The sequence below is a fragment of the Salvelinus fontinalis genome, chromosome 34 (assembly GCF_029448725.1).
Source record: "Salvelinus fontinalis isolate EN_2023a chromosome 34, ASM2944872v1, whole genome shotgun sequence".
NCBI lineage: Eukaryota > Metazoa > Chordata > Actinopteri > Salmoniformes > Salmonidae > Salvelinus > Salvelinus fontinalis.
In genome coordinates, this window is record NC_074698.1 from 28,761,760 (window position 1) to 28,786,315 (window position 24,556).

Genomic DNA, 24,556 nt, shown 5'->3' on the forward strand with positions numbered 1-24,556 from the left:
GCTGCTTTAGCTGTGGTCACATCTGGGTGAATAATGGTGGTGACTGCATTATTTGGGGTCACATCTGGGGGGGTTATGGTTTTGGAATGGCAGCAGGGAGAGGATGAGCGCAAATGTACCATTTAGATTACAGGTGTCAAAGTCATCCCATGGAGGGCTGACTGTCTGCAGTTTTTCGCTCCTCCTTTATACTTGATGAGTTAAGCTTCCTAATTACTAAAGAACTCCCCTCACTTCGTTGTCTAGGGCTTAATTGAAAGGAATAAACAAAAACCTGCAAACAGTAGGCCCTCCATGGAATGAGTTAGACAGCCCTGCATTAGATGGTGAATGCTCTTAGAATAAGAGATCACTATAGGACAGGGGTAAACTCACCCTACGAGGTCCAGAGCCTGCTAGTTTCTGTTCTACCTTATCATTAATTGCACACACCTGGTGACCCAGGTCTAAATCAGTCCCTGATGAAAAAAAAATGCAGAGGAACTGGCTTTGAGGTCCAGAGTTGAGTTTGAGGGCTTTTCTTCTAATCATAATTGTTGGTGTGTATTATACGCTTATACACTCACGACATGAATCGTAATTCAAACTGCCTTTGATATAACCAAGTTATTATAAGCTTCATTGGTCAAAATTCAGAGTAGTAGATCATACGTAGGAATGAGGAAGCTTTATTAATGTCTCGGGCATGCCACGATTCGATCTGTTTAGCGTTGATTGTAATTCGATTTGGAATCGGGCTGCCTCCCGGGCATGAGCCAGGTGCCCTGTTATGGCCGGCGGCAAAATCGACTCAAAAGAAAAGTAATGTAACTAAGCACGTGTTTTCACAAGCAAAACTGATTGCTTTTGATAAAAATCCTTTATCTGCTTTCCCAATGAAAACGAGTTAGAAAATTCAAACATGTATTTTATGGAAAATGTATGTTTCTGGACGATGCACGGTGCTGCCTGGTTGACAACATGACCGAGCGGCTCAGATTACTGCTTTGATTTGAGATGGCGCGCCTCCCTCCCCGCTTTTGCCAGATTATTATTCAACCCGAGCCAATGTAATAAAACTCGGTACACCTTGTCTTTGGTTCCGTCTGTCTGAGTCAGCTGTAGCTGCTGCCCTCCGGTGGCTGACGTGGGATATATTTTTTTAGGAACAGCCCCTGCTTGTTTGCTATTGGTTTATTTTAAAGACTTGTGCCATTATACATATTTTCTAATTGTGTTCAAAATTTGTTTTTTGGGGCTAAGAGAAATGTGTACTGCATCCAAAATATTCTTCTTTTTTTCTTCTTCTTTAAAAAAAAAAACGGAAGTACGAACATACGTTTTCCTTGACAACCAGCAATGCGTTCTTAGCAACTGTCTCAGAATGGCAAAAATGATTGGTGCTAAGAAATCATTGTGGCAACAAGTCTGTGAAGGTAAGGTATGCTTCGCTTCAGAGTTAATTGTAAATACCGGTATGCATGTTGTCGACTAAAATAGGCACAAATATTTCGTTTTCATTGTTGTGTGCAACCAGAATATGAATCGGAGCAGCCCAGTCCACCCAGCGCTACTTGGACAGACAGTGGTTCAGTGAGCACTCATGTCTCCCAGTACAGCGCCAGCAAGCACTCTCCTGTCTTCTATGGTCTCATGGCAGCTAAGGTAAGGCAGCCAAACATACCCTCGTAAAACTGACCATCCTACCGATCCTCGACTTCGGTGATGTCATCTATAAAATAGCCTCCAACACTCTACTCAACAAACTGGATGCAGTCTATCACAGTGCCATCCGTTTTGTCACCAATGCCCCATACACTACCCGCCATTGCGACCTGTACGCTCTCGTTGGTTGGCCCTCGCTTCATACTCGTCGCCAGACCCACTGGCTACAGGTTATCTACAAGTCTCTGCTAGGTAAAGCCCCGCTTTATTTCAGCTCACTGGTCACCATAGCAGTACCCACTCGTAGCAAGCGCTCCAGCAGGTATATCTCACTGGTCATCCCCAAAGTCAATTCCTCTTTGGTCGTCTTTCCTTCCAGTTCTCTGCTGCCAATGACTGGAACGAACTGCAAAAATCTCTGAAGCTCGAAACATTTATCTCCCTCACTACCTTTAAGTACCAGCTGTCAGAGCAGCTCACATATTACTGCACCTGTACATAGCCCGTTTTAAATTTATGGGAATGCACTTCAGTAAATACAATTAATTTGTAAAAGAACCCGATATGTTTGTCTACATGGTGCTGTGTGGCTTTCTAGGTTGCTGTGGATGATGACCCTGTGAAGCATGTTGACCCTCTTCTGAGCCACCCTGCCCTTGCTGGATACTCTGCGTTGGACAAACCTCCATCCTCCTGTCACAGACAGCCTCTGACCACACACCCTGCATCCACTGCCCAGCTCCATCAACGTGAGTTCCAAACTACTTAAAACTCTGGCTTCTTTGTATGTGCAAAACATATTATTGCCTCTGCCAAGAGGTGTTGAAGTTTATGGCACAGGAAGTGGATTAGTGTCCTGTAGCCTCAGTGTTTCTGGTGCAAGACCCGATACTGCTTTCCCCCCTCAATCACTACACATAATCTATGCTTTTATCTGGAACAATACTTTCCTGTTTAATTAGCTCTCTAAGCACAGTAGAGGATAACAATGTTGCAAGTCTGTCTCGATTTTACTCCCCAATAATAGTACCATAACAGTGTTTTAGGCTACATTGGAGTGAAATGTTCCCTTGCATGGCAGAAAGGCCACTCTTACCCCACTTGTTAATCCATTCCCATGTCTGCCCCAGGCCCAATCACCCAGTTCCTGGAGGGGTCCGTGTTCCCAGTGCTACTGCCTGGACTGGAGGCCATGCTGAGAGAGGCCCAGAGACAACACTGCCTGGAGGTACTGGCACTAGGCCTATATCACACAATAACACTAACATGATATAATAGCAATTTACTAGATATCAATGTGGCCCTGCAGAACACTACAGACCACCAAACTACAATACACTACAGTATTTTAATAGTTTGCTTCCCCTGACTGTACTACATAAACAACTTTGAATTATAGAGTGACATGATGTATGATCACCTCTTCTGAAACATTGTCTCTAACATGTGATGAATTCCGACACCCAAAACTAGTACTAGGACTTATTTAATCCGACTTCAAGCACTGATGATACTATGATAATGATGATTATACTTCTGTAGAGCTCTGCAGACTATTACACTACAGTAACACTGTGATCCTTTTACTGTTTAAGAGGAAAAGAACAGCATTCAACGCTTGTGACTTCCTAACTGAGTGGCTGTACAAGTAAGACTGCCTGCATGCCCCCTTTGCTCTCTTCCATTCTCAGTTGATTTAGTTTAAATCTTTGACAATGTCTTTGAACTTTCTGCCACCTCTTTATCTTCTGAGTGCTAAGCCATTGCTTTTACCATTAAAAAAAAAAGTCTGTCTCTAAAAATGGATTGGTGTTACGCAACTATGACTGTAGTTTGTCTTTGTGTGAAACTAAGCTTAATATTCTGTCTGCTACGGTCTGTTCCAAAGCCTTTTCTTCTCTCTCACTGCAGTCAGAACCCCCGCCGGCAGGGACAGGCCCCTGTGGACTTCCATGAGATCCCATTTGTCAAGGACTGGCTCAGAATACAGTGAGTTACAGGAGACTTAATAAAGTGTATACGCAAACATAACACAGAGCAAGAAAGTCATCTCAGAAATCACACAGAATATGTATGCATGTACACACACACACAGTGACACAAACGTGCACCTTAGGCTGATGCTGCCCTTATGAACAGAGGTGACTCACACGCTGCCCTCTCCTCTCTCCATCTCCTCCTCTCTTCTCCCTCCCTCTCCCAGTCCCAGGCCTCCCATCCCTCTCTCCCTACTGCTGTCAGACCAGCAGGCTGCTGTTCTCATCCAGTCCTTCTGGCGGGGCTATACCGTGAGTGTTGTTGACAGTAACTTAAAGGTCACTCTTATTTTAGATGAGAAATAGTCTTGTACCATTTTAAAAGGTGTCAATGCATGGTGTGTAAAGGGTTAAATGCTCCACTGTCCCCTATTGTGCTGTGTGTTTGTTAGTGTGTAAGCGTGCATGCTTATGTGTGTTCTTTTACGTGCATGTGTATGTATTATTGTGTTCAGGCATGTGCATTTTCAGGTGCTGGCCAGTGACCCCATATGAAACAAATATATTGTGTAATCCCATTCTTTTCTGGCTACAGCGTGATTATGTCATCAGTGATGCACTGCCTAATTCCTTCCTGTGTGGGTGTTCTTGAGTGCTCTGTTCTGGATAAATATAGACACCAGTTTCTGTAAGTCACTCTGGTTAAGAGCGTCTCATAATTTACAAAAAATGTAAACTCACACACACACACCCATAGACACACTTCTAATCAGACAAGTCTCTGTCTCGTCTATCTACTAGACACTGTTGTTGTCTGTTTATCATGTAACCACAAATTACCCATTTTTTACACACAAACACCAAAACAGCTCTTTTTCTTCTCATCCCATCTCTGTGATAGCGTAGAAAAATCCAGTCAAAAATCTCATTGTCTGTGTAAATGATTAAGGATCGACGATGCCAGCTGTGGTTTAGATCTGTCATGTCCAAACAGGCTCTGCTCGAGTGGGCTTGAAGAAGCACTGGGGTGGGCAGAGCAGAGCATGCAGAGTGTGTCCGCGTGTCCCTGTGTCCTGTTCTGCCAGTGTGGCCAGAGGTAGGCAGTATTGGATCTCTTGTGTTATCTCGCGCTGTAATTTGCTGTAATTCCTCTCCTCAACAGGAGGTGGCGGTAGTGAGCCTGTCCTCTCATTGACTCCCTGTGTTTATCCTGCTCTGACTGAGGTGAGGTTCAATAGGACGAGGGATAGCACAGCAGACTCTCCCCAGTAGAAGTTTAGGTATGGAGTGGAGAGAGATGGCTTGGAAGGCTCTGCTAAAAGGCTTTTTCAGGGATGATTAGAGAGGGAGTGAAGGAGAGGAACACTGTTAGTGCTGTTTTAGGAACTTGGGCCAGCCCAGAACTGGGTCTGAGGCGCTTGCTGTTTGATGTACAGTTATGTTTGTGTCTGTGGATATTGGGGATCTGGGACTAGATCTTAACTAGGGCGTAGTGGTTAGCCCTCCCAACTCACATACAGTGCCTTCGGAAAGTATTCAGACCCCTTGACTTTTTCCACATTTTGTTACGTAACAGCCCTTTTCTCAAATCTACACACAATACCCCATAATGACAAAGCGAAAACAGGTTTTTAGTAAACATAAATATCTTAGTTACATAAGTTTTCAGACTCTTTGCTATGAGACTCGAAATTTTCAATTGATCATCCTTGAGATGTTTCTACAACTTGATTGGAGTTCACTTGTAGTAAATTAAATTGATTGGACATGATTTGGAAAGGCACACACCTGTCTATATAAGGTCCCACAGTTGACAGTGCATGTCAGAGCAAAAACCAAGCCATGAGGTTGAAGGAATTGTCCGTAGAGCTTCGAGACAGGATTGTGTCAAGGCAGCATTGAAGGTCCCCAAGAACACAGTGGCCTCCATCAGTCTTAAATGGAAGAAGTTCCTAGAGCTGGCCGTCCAGCCAAACTGAGCAATCGGGGGAGAAGGGCCTTGGTCAGGGAGGTGACCAAGAACTTGATGGTCACTGACAGAGCTCCAGAGTTCCTCTGTGGAGATGCGAGAACCTTTCAGAAGGACAACAATCTCTGCAGCCCTCCACCAATCAGGCCTTTATGGTAGAGTGGCCAGATGGAAGCCACTCCTCAGTAAAAGGCACATGACAGCCAGCTTGGAGTTTGTCAAAAGGTACCTAAAGACTCTCAGACCATGAGAAACAAGATTCTCTGGTCTGATGAAACCAAGATTGAACTCTTTGGCCTTAATGTCAAGCGTCACGTCTGGAGGAAATCTGGCACCATCCCTATGGTGAAGCATGGTGGTGGCAGCATCATGCTGTGGGGATGTTTTTCGGCTTCAGGGACTGGGAGACTAGTCAGGATTGAGGGAAAGATGAACAGAGCAAAGTACAGAGAGATTCTTGATGAAAACCTGCTCCAGAGCGCTCAGGACCTCAGACTGGGGCAAAGGTTCACCTTCCAACAGGACAACGACCCTAAGCACACTGCCAAGATGACGCAGGAGTGGCTTTGGGACAAGTCTCTGAATGTCCTTGAGTGGCCCAGCCAGGGGCCGGACTTGATCCCGATCGAACATCTCTGGAGAGACCTGAAAAATCTGTGCGAGCTTGAGATGATTTGACAAAGCTGACAGACCATGAGAGGATCTGCACAGAAGAATGGGAGAAACTCCCCAAGAACAAGTGTGCCAAGCTTGTAGCGTCATAACCAAGATAACTCAAGGCTGTAATCACTGCCAAAGGTGCTTCAACAAAGTATTGAGTATTTGAAATTTCAGTTTTTTATTTGTAAGAAATTAACAAAAAAATCTAAGAACTTGTTTTTGCTTTGTCATTAAGGGGTATTAAGTGTAGATTGATGAGGGGGAAACCTGTCACGTAACAAAATGTGGAAAAAGTCAAGGGGTTTGAATACTTTCTGAATGCACTGTATACCCCTGGTGGCAGGGGGACTGAGCCCACTCTCTGCCACTTCAGTGTCTGAGACATTCTACTTTATGATACCCCCCTCTACACTTTCCCACTGTTCTTTCAATGAAATATATAAAATAGGGATTTGTCTGGAGGCTGTGCTGGTGCTGATGCTCTGCACAGTGCCATCATGCTTCAGAGGAGTGTGTGTGTGTGTGTGTGTGTGTGTGTGTGTGTGTGTGTGTGTGTGTGTGTGTGTGTGTGTGTGTGTGTGTGTGTGTGTGTGTGTGTGTGTGTGTGTGTGTGTGTGTGTGTGTGTGTGTGTGTGTGTGTGTGGCTCAGCGGGGTGGAAACAGTGTTTGTGAAGCTTTTCAGTAGACGTCAATACTATTTTCCTCTCGTTCTCACCTCTAGCCCTTCATCCATCATACTCATCCTTATCCTTCCTTCCTCTCTCATTCAGTCCCCCTTACACCATACTCTCCTGTTCCTCCCCCCTTCCTCTGACTATCTCTCTCTTCCTCTCTCATTCAGTCCCCCTTACACCATACTCTCCTGTTCCTTCCTCTGACTATCTCTCTCGTCCTCTCTCATTCACATTCAGCCCCCCTTACACCATACTCTCCTGTTCCTCCCCCTTCCTCTGACTATCTCTCTCTTCCTCTCTCATCCAGTCCCCCTTACACCATACTCTCCTGTTCCTTCCTCTGACTATCTCTCTCTTCCTCTCTCATTCAGTCCCCCTTACACCATACTCTCCTGTTCCTCCCCCTTCCTCTGACTATCTCTCTCTTCCTCTCTCATCCAGTCCCCCTTACACCATACTCTCCTGTTCCTTCCTCTGACTATCTCTCTCTTCCTCTCTCATTCAGCCCCCCTTACACCATACTCTCCTGTTCCTCCCCCTTCCTCTGACTATCTCTCTCTTCCTCTCTCATTCACATTCAGCCCCCCTTACACCATACTCTCCTGTTCCTCCCCCTTCCTCTGACTATCTCTCTCTTCCTCTCTCATTCAGTCCCCCTTACACCATACTCTCCTCCCCCTTCCTCTGACTATCTCTCTCTTCCTCTCTCATCCAGTCCCCCTTACACCATACTCTCCTGTTCCTTCCTCTGACTATCTCTCTCTTTCTCTCTCATTCAGTCCCCCTTACACCATACTCTCCTCCCCCTTCCTCTGACTATCTCTCTCTTCCTCTCTCATCCAGTCCCCCTTACACCATACTCTCCTGTTCCTTCCTCTGACTATCTCTCTCTTTCTCTCTCATTCAGTCCCCCTTACACCATACTCTCCTGTTCCTCCCCCTTCCTCTGACTATTTCTCTCTTCCTCTCTCATTCAGTCCCCCTTACACCATACTCTCCTGTTCCTCCCCCTTCCTCTGACTATCTCTCTCTTCCTCTCTCATTCAGTCCCCCTTACACCATACTCTCCTGTTCCTTCCTCTGACTATCTCTCTCGTCCTCTCTCATTCAGTCCCCTTTACACCATACTCTCCTGTTCCTCCCCCTTCCTCTGACTATCTCTCTCTTCCTCTCTCATTCAGTCCCCCTTACACCATACTCTCCTGTTCCTTCCTCTGACTATCTCTCTCTTCCTCTCTCATTCAGTCCCCCTTACACCATACTCTCCTGTTCCTTCCTCTGACTATCTCTCTCTTTCTCTCTCATTCAGTCCCCCTTACACCATACTCTCCTGTTCCTCCCCCTTCCTCTGACTATTTCTCTCTTCCTCTCTCATTCAGTCCCCCTTACACCATACTCTCCTGTTCCTTCCTCTGACTATCTCTCTCTTTCTCTCTCATTCAGTCCCCCTTACACCATACTCTCCTGTTCCTTCCTCTGACTATCTCTCTCTTCCTCTCTCATTCAGTCCCCCTTACACCATACTCTCCTGTTCCTTCCTCTGACTATCTCTCTCTTCCTCTCTCATTCAGTCCCCCTTACACCATACTCTCCTGTTCCTTCCTCTGACTATCTCTCTCTTCCTCTCTCATTCAGTCCCCCTTACACCATACTCTCCTGTTCCTTCCTCTGACTATTTCTCTCTTCCTCTCTCATTCAGTCCCCCTTACACCATACTCTCCTGTTCCTTCCTCTGACTATTTCTCTCTTCCTCTCTCATCCAGTCCCCCTTACACCATACTCTCCTGTTCCTTCCTCTGACTATCTCTCTCTTTCTCTCTCATTCAGTCCCCCTTACACCATACTCTCCTGTTTCTCCCCCTTCCTCTGACTATCTCTCTCTTCCTCTCTCATTCACATTCAGCCCCCCTTACACCATACTCTCCTGTTCCTCCCCCTTCCTCTGACTATCTCTCTCTTTCTCTCTCATTCAGTCCCCCTTACACCATACTCTCCTGTTCCTCCCCCTTCCTCTGACTATCTCTCTCTTCCTCTCTCATTCAGTCCCCCTTACACCATACTCTCCTGTTCCTTCCTCTGACTATCTCTCTCGTCCTCTCTCATTCAGTCCCCCTTACACCATACTCTCCTGTTCCTTCCTCTGACTATCTCTCTCTTCCTCTCTCATTCAGTCCCCCTTACACCATACTCTCCTGTTCATTCCTCTGACTATCTCTCTCTTCCTCTCTCATTCAGTCCCCCTTACACCATACTCTCCTGTTCCTCCCCCTTCCTCTGACTATCTCTCTCTTCCTCTCTCATTCAGTCCCCCTTACACCATACTCTCCTGTTCCTTCCTCTGACTATCTCTCTCGTCCTCTCTCATTCAGTCCCCCTTACACCATACTCTCCTGTTCCTTCCTCTGACTATCTCTCTCTTCCTCTCTCATTCAGTAACCCTTACACCATACTCTCCTGTTCCTCCCCTCCTTCCTCCGTCTATATCCCTCTTTCTCTGCCTCATCCCTCTCTCTTACTATCTCTCTCTTTCTTTCTCTCTCTCTCTCACTCACTTGGCTGAGTTATGTAACCTGCCTGACGCAGCAGTGACTGCAGAGAAGGGGCGTGCGGGTGCGTGTGGACGTGCATTTGTGTGTACCCCTCCCTCCCTCGCCTCTTTCATTGACAATATGTGTAGTTGTTACCAAGGATGAACGGTCAGTATCAGAAACACACGTTGATGCCACACAGCAGCCAGTATATCACACAGCAGCCAGTATATCACACAGCAGCCAGTATATCACACAGCAGCCAGTCAGACAATGTTCTTGTCTCTCTGAGCAGCACAGGGAGATGCTAGGCTGAACACTAGGAAGAGAGATGCTACGACACATGTTATGTAATATACTTAGCTAACACACCGTAGCCATAGCCCAGCTAGCCATAATCCTCCATCCTTTAACTCCTGCTAGGCACAGTGCAGTACAGTACTGGAGGTACACTTCAAAGTGTAAACTCCTCTTTTCACAGTCCCCAAATCCAGAATAAATTCAAGAAAGTGTACGGTATTATATAGAGCCATTATTGCATGGAAATCCATTCCATCTCATATTGCTCAGATGAACAGCAAACCTGGTTTCAACAAACAGATAAAGCAATACCTCACGGCACAACACCTCTCCCCTATTTGACCTAGATAGTTTGTGTGTATGTTATTAACATGTAGGCTATGTGTGCCTTTAAAACATGTTTGATGTAGTTCTGTCCTTGAGCTGTATTATCTAATGTTTCATGTTTATTGTGGACCCCAGGAAGAATAGTTGCTGCTTTCACAACAGCTAATGGGGATGTTCATCAGGCACCAAACAGAAGAAAAGGGACTGAAACAGGGATGGACTACCTGCACTCACCCAATAAGAAAAGCTTGTTTTTCAACTTCCGTTTCAAAACGTTTTGCTATGGTTTGACCTAATGAATATGACCTTGCTCTAACCATTTGGAAGCCTTAGCCAGCAGATGCACTACATAGGTCCACAACAGAGATCAGTGGAGGCTGCTGAGGGGAGGACGGCTCATAATAATGTCTGGAATGGAGTCAATGGAATGGTATCAACCATATGGAAGCCATCTCCTCCCTTCAGCAGCCTCCACTGACAGAGATATACTACATAAACCCACCACAGAGATATACTACATAAGTCCACCACAGAAATATACTACGTAAGCCCACATCAGAGATGTACTACATAAACCCACCACAGAGATATCCTACATAAACCCACCACAGAGATATATTACATAAACCCACCACAGAGATGTACTACATAAACCCACCACAGAGATATACTACATAAGTCCACCACAGAAATATACTACATAAGCCCACATCAGAGATGTACTACATAAACCCACCACAGAGATATACTACATAAGTCCACCACAGAAATATACTACGTAAGCCCACATCAGAGATGTACTACATAAACCCACCACAGAGATATATTACATAAACCCACCATAGAGATATATTACAAAAATCCACCACAGAGATATACTACATAAACCCACCACAGAGATATACTACATAAGTCCACCACAGAAATATACTACGTAAGCCCACATCAGAGATGTACTACATAAACCCACCACAGAGATATATTACATAAACCCACCACAGAGATATATTACATAGACCCACCACAGAGATATATTACATAAACCCACCACAGAGATGTACTACATAAACCCACCACAGAGATATATTACATAAACCCACCACAGAGATGTGTACATAAACCCACCATAGAGATATACTACATAAACCCACCACAGAGATATACTACATAAACTTACCACAGAGATATACTACATAAGCCCACCACAGAGATATACTACATAAACCCACCACAGAGATATACTACATAAGCCCACCACAGAGATATATTACATAAACCCACCACAGAGATGTACTACATAAACCCACCACAGAGATGTACTACATAAACCCACCACAGAGATATACTACATAAGCCCACCACAGAGATGTGTACATAAACCCACCACAGAGATATACTACATAAACCCACCACAGAGATATACTACATAAACCCACCACAGATATATACTACATAAGCCCACCACAGAGATATACTACATAAGCCCACCACAGAGATATACTACATAAACCCACCACAGAGATGTACTACATAAACCCACCACAGAGATATACTACATAAGCCCACCACAGAGATATACTACATAAGCCCACCACAGAGATGTGTACATAAACCCACCACAGACCACTTAAGGCATTGCAATGGTGAGTTAAACAGTATTGTGGCCAAAAGAGACCAGTAATAAATAGCTTTCCAATTAAACAGTCAATGGGGCTCAATAGTGTGGCCATGTAGAGAAAGAGAGGGCTTTTATGGTCATAGATAGACGCCTCTAGGGTGCTGCTCTGTTTAGCCTACCCCACTCTCAGAGATTTACAGGCATGGACTCAGTACCTAGCCCAGTCCAGCCCAGGACATCTCATAGCCCAGCACAGCAGAGCTTAGTCCTAGCCTACCCCATTCCAGTCCATAGTCAGTCTAGCCTATAGCCTAGCCTACCCTATTCCAGTCCATAGTCAGTCTAGCCTATAACCTAGCCTAGTAGTTTAGCTTTGTCTAGCCTATAGCCTAGCCTACCCCAGTCCATAGTCAGTCTAGCCTATAGCCTAGCCTAGTAGTTTAGCTTTGTCTAGCCTATAGCCTAGCCTACCCCAGCCCATAGTCATCTACCTCTCTGTGTACTTAGACTGTGAGTAGCTAGGTACTGCTGTGCCCTATACTTACTTTGCCAGGGCTCTACAGTGCGACCATTTTACTCGCATATGCGCCTAAATATTTTGCTGTGCGACCTGGAATTTTAAATGAGGAGCACCAGTGTGCCTAGAAAAACATCACCCAGATGATAATTGTTGTAATGATAATGTACAGCAGCACCTGAGTGCCATAGAGAACACACTGAGCGCAGATTCATGACAAAGAAAACGGCTTGTTACATCAAATATTTTTTTATGTGCTCTTAACATTTTTTACTTGGCGCACACATACTCCTTGTAAAAAGGGGCAGCATAGAGCCCTGTGTATGACTGTGGGGTGTAGGCTTGGGTGACCCCCAGTATTATCCCTGCATGCCCTGGCATGGCCTGGTAGTGGTGCCACCACTATCAGTGATAAATTCATAGAACTGTGGGAACATAGAAATATAATCTGTAGAACAGACATCCCCATTCAAGTCAAGACTCCATACCTGTTCTAGCAAATAAATGTCTATGTGAGGCAAGGCTGTTGGAGAGAGATTTTGCCCATAGAGAACTAGGTCTGTGATTCCAGATGAGTGATTGGAGGGATGTTAGTTGACTTGCATTAGACCAGTTAGCTAGTGAAAAGCTAATGGTAGGCAAGCCTTTATGAGGGGCGGACAATAAGAACACAAGGGCTGAGTTAGCCTGATAACCACAATGGACACTTCTCTAATCTGTGTCTACCCATCCCTCCCTTTAAATGGCAATCCAAAGGGAGTGATATTGTCTGCTTGCAGTACACCCTATAGGCTTATAGTACACACTACATAGGGAATAGGGTGCTGTTTGAGACACAGCCAGTAATGCAGTGAGGAACCACGAGGCACTTAGATGAACCCTGTGTGGCTCACAGGAAGTGCAGTACCCTGGGGCAGAGCGTGGTTCTTCCTCCTCTCCATCCACCCCTACATTCCTCCATGGCCCGGCTCTGCTGTAGATGAATCAAATAAAATCACATTTTATTTGTCATATGCACCGAATACAACAGGTGTAGGTAGACCTTACTGTGAAATGCTTATTTACAAGCCCTTAACCAACAATGCAGTTCAAGAAGTAGGGTTCAGAAAATATTTGTTAAGTAAACTAAAGTAGAAAATGTCATAAAAAGTAACACAATAAGATGACATAACAATAATGAGGCTATGTACAGGGGGTACCTGTACCGAGTCAATGTGGGGGGGTACAGGTTAGTCGAGGTAATATGTACATGTAGGTAGGGGTAAAGTGACTATGCATAGATAACTGACTATGCATAGCAGCAGTGTAAAAACATATGTAACTAGTCCGGGTGGCCATTTGATGAATTGTTCAGCAGTCTTATGGCTTAGGGGTTGAAGCTGATCAAGAGCCTTTTGGACCTAGACTTGGTACTCTGGTACCACTTGCCATGCGGTAGCAGAGGAAACAGTCTATGACTTGGGTGACTAGAGTCTTTGACAATTCTTTGGGCTTTCCTCTGACACTGCCTATTATATAGGTCCTGGCTGGCAGGAAGCTTGGCCCCAGTGATGTATTGGGCCATACGCACAACCCTCTGTAGCGCCTTACGGTTGGATGCCGAGCAGTTGTCCTACCAGGCAGTAATGCAACCGGTCAGGACACTCTCGATGGTGCAGCTGTATAACAATCTGGGGACCCATGCTAAATCTTTTCAGTCTCCTGAGGGGGAAAAGGCGTTGTCGTGCCCTCTTCACGACTGTCTTGGTGTGTTTGAACCATGATAGTTTGTTGATGATGTGGACACCAAGGAACTTGAAACTCTCAACCCGTTGATGTTAATGGGGGCCTGTCCGGCCCGCCTTTTCCTGTAGTCCACGATCAGATCCTTTGTCTTGCTCACGTTGACGGAGAGGTTGTTGTCCTGGCACCACACTACCAGGTCTCTGACCTCCTCCTTATAGGCTGTCTCATCGTTGTCAGTGATCAGGCCGGCCACTGTCGTCATCAGAAAACATAATGATGGTGTTGGAGTCGTGCTTGGCCACATATTCGTGGGTCAACAGGGAGTACAGGAGGGGACTAAGCACACAACCCTGAGGGGCCCCGGTGTTGAGGATCAGCGTGGCAGATGTGTTGTTACCTACCCTTAACACATGGGGGCGGCCCGTCAGGAAGTCCAGGATCCAGTTGCAGAGGGAGGTGTTTAGTCCCAGGGTTCTTAGCTTAGTGATGAGCTTTGTGGGCATTATGACCAGCCTTTCAAAGCACTTCATGACTACTGACGTGTGTGCTATGGGGTGGTAGTCATTTAGGCAGGTTACCTTGGCATTCTTGGGCACAGGGACTATGGTGGTCTGCTTGAAACATGTTGGTAGTACAGACTGGGTCAGGGAGAGGTTGAACATGTCAGTGAAGACACTTGCCAGTTGGTGTGAGTACACGCCCTGGTAATCTGTCTGCCCCGTGGCCTTGTGAATGTTGACCTGTTTGAAGGTCAGCTACGGAAAGCATGATCACACAGTCGTCCGGAACAGCTGGTGCTCTCATGCATGCTTCAGTGTTCAGGATGAAGTAAAGTCTCTGATCTCACTCTAACCCCCTTTCCTCTCCGCTTTATTCTTCTCCTCTCTTCTCCTCCCTTTTCTCCCACAGACTTGGACAAGAGCTCTGTCTCAGCTAGACCACCTGACAGAGAATGACACTTGGAATACGTGTGTGTGTGTGTGCATCTGTGTATCTTTGTGTCAGGTATTTATGTGGGTGTTTGTGGTTTTGTGTGTGTGTGTGCATGCGTGTGTACGTGTGTGCGTGTGTGTGTGCGCACGTGTGTGTGTGAACAGGTTTTCTTGGGAAGACTTTGACTTGGAGCGAGGATGCCAGTGGGGATTAAGTTGGATGGGGTCTCACTGTGCTTTTGGTGCTTATGCTGTGTGTGTGTGCTGTTTCACTCATTTATATAATCACGTTTGAAATGCCCATCCTTCACACATACCCAGGGTAGGGACAACTCATTCACGTGTTCAACTAAAATACACACAGACACACATACCCAGTGTAGAGACAACTCACTCACGTGTTCAACTAAAATACACACAGACACACACATACACCCTGACGTGCACACCATGGTACACAATACACACATACTCAAAAGATTATTAGGAAAGGCGCCCTAATGGTTTTTTGACACACAAAAACACTCATCCGTATGTAATGAAACAGACACGTGTACAGACAGACATGATGCAGTGCTAAACTGAATCCTTGATGCACTTCAGCCATAACAAACCTCACCCTGGTTAACTAGCTATCTGCATTGATTTACACTCCCATCACCCATCCCCTTTCTTCCTCAAGTGCCATACTGACACACACACACGAACACGCACGCACGCATGCACACGTACGTACACAAACAACAGACTACCCCCCTTCTGACACTCACCCCTCATTTCCATCTCTATGGTATCTCCCGTCAGCAGAGGGGATTGTGCTGTGTTCTGACACCCACTGAATAAACCATGGCTCCCCCTCCCCTACCCCCCTCCACCCCAATGCCATGGTACGGCCTTACGTAACAGGCCCACTTTCACAGCCACACACTCCCATTTAGACTGCAGCTAGCTACGGCTAACCACTAACTAAGGCTATACTGGGGAGAGAGATGGAGGAGGGGAGAGACCGGGGGGAGGGGAGGCTGAGGAACAGGAGTGAGATGAAGGACTGGGAGCAAGGAGTGGGAGGGTGAGAGGAGGCAAAGCAGTAGAGAGAGGGGAGGGTAGAGAGAGTGAAAGGAGGGATGATGGGAGGAGGGGAGAGAGATGTAAAAGGGACACACTGGGGAGAGGGAGATAGAAATGGGAGCAAGGGGGAAGGGTGAAATGCGGGAGGGAGAGGCAAGAAGTGAGGTGGAGAAGAGAGAGGAAAGATGGGAGAGAGAGGAGGAGAGGAAGGAGAATGGTATAAAAGAAAAGGACAGATGGGAACAAGGAGAGGAGGTAAGAGAGTGGCAAACAGAAGTGTGTGTGGGATAGAAAGAAGACATGAACAAAAAGACAGACAGACAGAGACAGACAGACAGACAGACAGACAGTAGGAGGGGTGAGAGGAGAATAGAGAGCAGGAGAAAACGGGTGAAGAGGGACTCTGAGACATAAAGATCTAGTCAGAGTGTAGGAAAGAGGGGGGCTGGGAGAGAGGAGGATTCAGGGACATGTTCTATTCAGCTACCCTGCAGCAGCTATTTGGAACCTCATTGAAAGCTTTGAGGCCATACAGAAACACAGGGAAAGGCCTCTGAAAGGCTCCAGGAAAAACATGCTCTCTCAGTATTCTGGATTTAGGCCCACCATCCACATCATCATCTGCATTATTATCCACATGATCATCAACATACAATAGCTGAAAGACCTGGCACTGCCACTGCCTTCAGTTTACTGCCAAACACGTTGTTTTATCAACACAGGAATCCTCATGAATATTAGTACTGCTAAACTACCCATCCTATTGCCTGCAGCGTACAATACACACACACACACACTGCTGTATGGTATTCTGGAGGAAGGAATCTATATTCAGGTGTGCCAGCCCAGTGTGTTTCTCCTCCATCTGCTTCAGATTAAAACACAGTAGGATTCTACCAGAGAGGATCTGGACCATCTAGAGCAGGGGTGTCAAACTCATTCCACGGAGGGCCTTGTGTCTGCAGGTTTTTGGTTTTTCCTTTCAATAAAGCCCTAGACAACCAGGTGTGGGGAGTTCCTAACTAATTAGTGATGTTAATTCATCAATCAAGTACAAGGGAGGAACGAAAACCCGCAGACACTCGGCCCTCCGTGGAATGAGTTTGACACCTGTGATCTAGAGGATACTGCCTGTTTTAGTTTGATTGACAATGTGGATTGACAATGTGTGTAGTTTGATTGACAATGTGTGTGTGTGTGTGTGTGTGTGTGTGTGTGTGTGTGTGTGTGTGTGTGTGTGTGTGTGTGTGTGTGTGTGTGCGTGTGTGTGCGTGTGTGTGTGTGTGTGTGTGTGTGTGTGTAGGTGCGGGCCCGTGCAGATGTGCAGGAGCTGCGCCAGTGGCAGAGGGAGCTTAGAGAGGATAACCGTGACATCACCAAAACGGTCCAAGAATTCTGGGCTCACCAGGAGAGCCGGGGTGAGTGAACACACACACAGATAACTGACAAAGTAATGGAAACACTTGAGTAAATGAGGTAGGGATGTGCACGGTTATTCAGATGTTCAAATGTCCGAATGGACAATTTTACATATATTTTAACAATGAAAAGGCTTTGTCTAAATGTAATTGTCTATCTGACATTGCTACACACAAGGATATGCCATGACATTTTAAATACTTAATTCAATAAAACTATCTTTTGAATGTAGTTTTATTGACATAAAGTACATACCATAGTAGCCTACACGGGTTTCATGTGTTTGTTATTGTCGGCCAATCAAAGTGGCACCGTCTACAGTCAGTGGCTCCATGTGTAGTAAGCAACGTGGGAGATCTCTAATCAATGCAAAATGGAATTAAAATGACATAATTAAGTTAAATGAGAAGGAGTAGGCTACAACTACGAGCAACCATCAGGTAAGCTGTTGTTTAATCTGAATGGAGTTGCTGCTGAGGAGAGAGCGAGAGAGAGGGAAGGAGAGGGAGAGAATGAGAGCAGGAAAGGGAGGGGGAATAAATATGGGAAGTGAAGGAGACAGAAGAGAAAATGTCTGCAGGGTTCAGGATGTCTTTGTGACACAGAGGGAGGGGAGGGGGACTGCACACATCTTCAGAAAGAGATGGAGGCAGGAAAGAAGGAGAGAGAGAATGAGGGAGATGAAAATGTCAGCGTGTGTGTGTGTGTGTGTGTGTGTGTGTGTGTGTGTGTGTGTGTGTGTGTGTGTGTGTGTGTGTGTGTGTGTGTGTGTGTATGTATATATATATATATATATATATATATATATATATATATATATAAATATATATATATATATATATATATATATAAATATATATATATATATATAAATATATATATATATATATAAATATATATATATATATAAATAAATATATATAAATATATATATATATAAATATATATATATATATATATATATATATATATATATATATATATATATATAGTTTAGAGCAGCTGGGAATGTAGGCCCTATTCCAGAGAGAAAACCCTGAGCCCTTAATGGTTGACTGGCTGGCATTCCTGGGAGAACGACACAGCTATGTCCTTGACAACACACACACACTTTACAAATATGCACACACACAAACATAACCACATGCTCAATACATACAGAAGCACAGATTACAATGCACATACATGCACAGAATATCTCCGTCACATACATACAAACAGATATGCTTAGACATACATACATACAAACAGATATGCTTAGACATACATACATACAAACAGATATGCTTAGACATACATACATACAAACAGATATGCTTAGACATACATACAAACAGGCAGATGTTTTAACCGCCCTGCACATAGCACATGTCTACATTTTGTTTTAGACACACAGACACTCCACTCACACACACACAGACACTCCACTCACATACACACACAGACAGACACATCAGTCTTTTCCACATGACCACCACATTGAGGCACGCATTTCAGAACAACAAAGGCACACACACCACACACAGACACACCACACACACACAGACACACCACACACACACAGACACACCACACACACACACACACACACACACACACACACACACACACACACACACACACACACACACACACACACACACATCCAAATAGCTGTGGAGCAGCGAACATTCTTACACTTCCTGGTACACGACACTCCTGCTGCGTGAAGAGAGTGCTGACCTGACATTCCAGCAGGGGGCCTGGGGAGGCTGTGGGAGCACAGAAACACACCTGACCTTATGTTCTCAATGGAGATGGAGAGGGACCTCTCTATCTCTCAGCATCAGCACCTGTTGTCAATGGAGACCTCTCTCTACTCTCTACCACTCAACAGCAGCACCTGAATACAGTATTCTCAATGGGGAGGTACTTCTCTCTATACCTGACTATTGTGTTGTCAATGCAGACCTCTCTACTTCTTCAACATAAGCACCTGACTACTGTGTTCTCAATAGAGAGCCCTCTCTCAACATCAGTACCACAGCACTGTACAGTACTTGTGTGTGAGAGAGAGACAGAGAGATGCATATAGAAAGATAGGGGAAAGGGAGGAAGGGGTAGATGGTAGAGACAGAGAGAGACCTTGCTGGGCTGTTTTTGCTGAAGTTGCGGTTTGTTTGTTGTTTTTGGGCGTAATGAACCGAGAGCAGAGCAGCATACAGTGCAGAGTGACGGATGACACAAACCACAGGACAGAGAGAGAAGAGGGGGAGTGTGAGAGAGATGGAGAAGAGAGACAGAAAGACCTGAAAGAGAGACAGAGGAAAAGAGAGAAATTGAGATGGGAGGGAGAGAGGAAGAGGGAGACATGAAATGAGAAAATAAATGTTAACTTTGTGATACAGCAGCTGCTGCCAGGCTGATCTCATCTGACCCAGTACCATACCATACCCATTCACCATTACACACTTCACAGGCTGAAACACAAGCACTGGAAATGGCCTAAAAACCTCACAGGCTGAAACATTTAATGACCTCGCCATTACGGCTGTGGCGGTCATGGAATGTTGTATGAGAGTTATTGGTCAGCCAAATGGCCGTGGTCACGTTATAATCATTTGAATAGCACATCTTCTCCTCTACTCCGCTCCTGACTGCTACTGCAGTGAGGGGGACTCGTTTGCTACAACACCTTGCTTGTTTCAGCAAGGATCAACAAAGTTTCATCACGTTGTAAAGAGTCCATGTTACCACGGAAATGCCCAACCAGTCAGCTGTTCGTTCCACACACACACGTACACAAAATGGTTATGGTGGTTATGGAAATTACTTTTAAAAACTTCACCGTCTGAAACATAAGCCCTAGAAATGACTTAGATTGAAACATTATCACTGGAAAAGACATTCTGAAACATAAGCACTGGAAACAAGCAGGAAAGACATTCATACTGAGGCGGTCTCAACTCTTGGTCTCGACAGGGTTCTCAGACATGGCCGCCACAGGTCAGGTCAGGCCTGGAGGTCAAACGTCAGCTGACAGGTGCAGAGCTCAGCACCACATTAATCTATCTCCTCGTGTCCTTGACCTCGTGTATCATGTGAGGAATGTATCTCTGATGACGGTTCAGTGAACACGTCAACATAACAAAGCTAGCTATCCCATAGCTCGGTAACTCAACAACAGGGTTGGGTGAATTCCATTGAAATTCAGGATGTAAACTGATATTCCAATTCGAAATAAAACATTTTTCAATACTTTTTGGGGTAACATTTTCATTTGTGTCCTGTTTACTTGATTGAATTGAAATTGACCCCAAACACCGTCATTAACCAGCGTAAACATAGCAAACCATCATACCCAACATTGTGTCTGTGACGTCTACAACACAAATTCGTTTTTCTCTCTCTCTTTGTTTGAGTATTGTAACTGGTCAAATATAAAGAACTCAATTCTATTCAAGAAAGCTTTGCATCTATGATGTCACGTCTATTGTCTATTACTGAGGCTAACAATAGAACAGGCCTGGCAGCTGTCACCATGAGCTAGTCTACAAACCTCTGAATCGTGTGTGTGTGTGTGTGTGTGTGTGTGTGTGTGTGTGTGTGTGTGTGTGTGTGTGTGTGTGTGTGTGTGTGTGTGTGTGTGTGTGTGTGTGTGGTGTGTGTTTGTGTGTTTGTGGATAAACTGTATGTTTGGTTTATTTTGTTTTATTCTTCCCTAGTGAGCTCGGCCCTCAATGACCTCAGGGGGGACTCCACCACCCCTCAGACCCCTCAGCCCGGCAGTGGGTACTCCAACTCAGACGTGTCCATCCAGGTGGTCTCCCCCACCCCCCAGAGCACCATGGTCCACACCCCCACCTCCCAGATGAGTCCTGAGAGCACCGAGTCGCTGCCTCCCAGCCTGCAGGGAGTAGAGGAGCTGACCAGGCAGGAGAGGACACTAACTGACTCACTGACCCTGCCCGAGGCTGCTGCTGCTGCCGTCGCTGCTTTAGCCACCGCTATGGATACCTTTTCCCCATCCTTAGGGAAACACTGAAAGGCCATAGAGGCTGAGGCAATCTGTGTCCCAAATGGCACCCTATTCCCTATACCAGAGCTGCCAAATCCTGGTCCTGGAGGGCTGAAATACAGTGGCTTGCGAAAGTATTCACCCCCCCTTGGCATTTTTCTTATTTTGTTGCCTTACAACCTGGAATTAAAATAGATTTTTTGGGGGGTTTGTATCATTTGATTTACACAACATGCCTACCACTTTGAAGATGCAAAATATTTTTTATTCTGAAACAAACTTGAGCGTGCATAACTATTCACCGCCCCAAAGTCAATACTTTGTAGATCTTTCTTGGTGTATGTCTCTATAAGCTTGGTACATCTAGCCACTGGGATTTTTTCCCATTCTTCAAGGCAAAACTGCTCCAGCTCCTTCAAGTTGGATGGGTTCCGCTGGTGTACAGCAATCTTTAAGTCATATCACAGATTCTGAATTAGATTGAGGTCTTGGCTTTGACCAGGCCATTCCAAGACATTTAAATGTTTCCCCTTAAACCACTCGAGTGTTGCTTTAGCAGTATGCTTAGGGTCATTGTCCTGTGGAAGATGAACCTCTGTCCCAGTCTTAAATCTCTGGAAGACTGAAACAGATTACCCTCAAGAAATACTTTCTATTTAGCCCTATCCATCATTCCTTCAATTCTGACCAGTTTCCCAGTCCCTGCCGATGACAAACATCCCCACAGCATGATGCTGCCACCACCGTGCTTCACTGTGGGGATGGTGTTCTCGGTGTGATGAGAGGTGTTGGGTTTACACCAGACATAGCGTTTTCCTTGATGGCCAAAAAGCTCAATTTTAGTCTCACCTGACCAGAGTACCTTCTTCCATATGTTTGGAGAGTCTCCCACATGCCTTTTGGCGAACACCAAACGTGTTTGCTTATTTTTTTCTTTAAGCAATGGCTTTTTTCTGGACACTCTTCCATAAAGCCCAGCTCTGTGGAGGCTTAAAGTCGTCCTATGGACAGATACGCCAATCTCCGCTGTGGAGCTTTGCAGCTCCTTCAGGGTTATCTTTGGTCTCTTTGTTGCCTCTCTGATTAATGCCTTACCTGGTCCGTGAGTTTTGGTGGGCGGCCCTCTCTTGGCAGGTTTACTGTGGTGCCATATTCTTTCATTTTTTATAATGGATGTAATGATGCTCCAACCCTGATCTGTACATTTCCACAACTTTGTTCCTGGCCTGTTTTGGAGAGCTCCTTGGTCTTCATGGTGTCTCTTGCTTGGTGGTTCCCCTTGCTTAGTGGTGTTGCAGACTCTGGGGCCTTTCAGAACAGAACATATACTGAGATCATGTGACAGATCATGTGACACTTAGATTGCACACAGGTGGACTTTATTTAACTAATTATGTGACTTCTGAAGGTAATTGGTTGCACCAGATCATATTTAGGAGCTTCAAGGGGGTGAATACATATGCACACACCACTTTTCCGTTTTTTTTATTTATCTTTTGAAACAAGTAATTTTTTAAATTTCACTTCACCAATTTGGACTATTTTCTGTATGTCCATTACATGAAATACAAATAAAAATCAATTCAAATTACAGGTTGTAATGCAACAAAATAGGAAAAATGCCAAGGGGGATGAATACTTTTTAAGGCACTGTACTTCTGGTTTTCAGGACTATTTCAGACCTGGGACACCAGGTGTGTGCAACAAACTACCAGGTAGAAACTAAAACCAGAAATGTTTCGTGTTCCAGGATTGGGCCTGCCCTATATAGTGCACTACTTGACCAACTACCTGTCCCTCCATATTGTTTGTGTGGCTAGGGATCTTGCCGACTACGCCAACTGGTCAAAAGTAATACATCTTACAGGGTGCTACGGCAGAGCATGACATGTACATCATCAATGTTATATCAACATCACAACCTCAGAGAATACACTTTTACACACTATTACTGACACACTACTGATGAAGAGCATAGGTTACACACTAATATTAGAAACCACATCGATACGTACTGTAAAGATGACTAGACACTCTGGTAGTCACTAGCACAATGGCTTTGCTTCTAATCACCTCTCCTCCATAGCGCATAGAAAGTTACAAATATTTCCTGTATTTGTCACTTCCTTTTTCCACAAACAAGGTGATAATAATGCTTTGGCTCATGAAACAGACAAATGTTCCCACTCAAAACAGGAATTTAGGGCAGAGAAAAGGATAAGAGCAGATGAACAGAATAACACATTCTTTTTCCACCTTAGCCTTGTGTCCTGCAAGTCAGGAAGCTGAATGACCCTGTTGATGGAAAGAGGAAGAGAAAGTGAGATCTGAGAAGAGTGATCTCTGTGACGGAGAGCAAGCTGATAAACAGGACAGCAATAAAACACTGAGAATGACAAGATAGAGTGTGCTGTACTTTACTCCCTCGTGGACCTTAGAGACCATTGACATTCCATTGGTTTTGAGAGTGCAATTCAGTGTATTGGCATTATATCCACTGTTATATGTCTGAGGGACTTACCTGCAGAGACCCTGCTCATGAAGGCCTCACAGTTTTCAATTGGACCAAATCACAGAGCAGAACAGCGGGTTGGCCCTGTGATGGACACCTGCTGGGCCAATCCTGACGCAGCAGCCTCCAGAAGGCCCAGGCCAGGGAAGGGAGAGAGATGTATCTCAGTCAGTAGGTAATTGGATGCCCGGGGCACAGCTGCCACTGGGTTAGGGTGAGGCGATAAAACAGCTCATTTCATTTCGAGGACATTTGATAGGCCTGAGCAACCAGCACTCCACAGTAGAGCTTGGCTGGCTGGCCGGAAGCAGTGGGTCCTGTTGCATGGTGAAACTGGATCACATTGCAGTGGGTAGGTAGCAGGACTGCTCTACTAGTTTCAATGTTACTGCATGCACTGGCATGAAAGCTTTAGCTTGGTCTCACATCTGTATGTGCTTTTGTCAACTCTGACTGCCTGAGGAGTAATCTGGGGAGAAGGTACATCTAGTTGAGGAGTAGTCTGGGGAGAAAGTAACTGGCTGAGGAGTAGTCTGGGGAGAAGGTAACTGGCTGAGGAGTAGTCTGGGGAGAAAGTAACTGGCTGAGGAGTAGTCTGGGGAGAAAGTAACTGGCTGAGGAGTAGTCTGGGGAGAAGGTAACTGGCTGAGGAGTAGTCTGGGGAGAAGGTAACTGGCTGAGGAGTAGTCT

At 45.3% G+C, this 24,556-nt stretch overlaps 1 protein-coding gene across 1 annotated transcript; it reads left to right on the forward strand.

Moving 5' to 3' along the window:
- The first annotated feature begins 103 nt into the window (after positions 1-103).
- On the forward strand, positions 104-23,753 carry LOC129833669 (IQ domain-containing protein K-like). Its single transcript, XM_055898408.1, has 9 exons — positions 104-1,415; positions 1,517-1,644; positions 2,243-2,393; positions 2,775-2,872; positions 3,240-3,292; positions 3,556-3,633; positions 3,848-3,932; positions 17,242-17,356; positions 21,062-23,753. The coding sequence occupies exons 1-9, from the start codon at positions 1,247-1,249 to the stop codon at positions 21,379-21,381; spliced, it is 1,197 nt and encodes a 398-aa protein (XP_055754383.1). The 5' UTR covers positions 104-1,246; the 3' UTR covers positions 21,382-23,753.
- Positions 23,754-24,556: the final 803 nt, after the last annotated feature.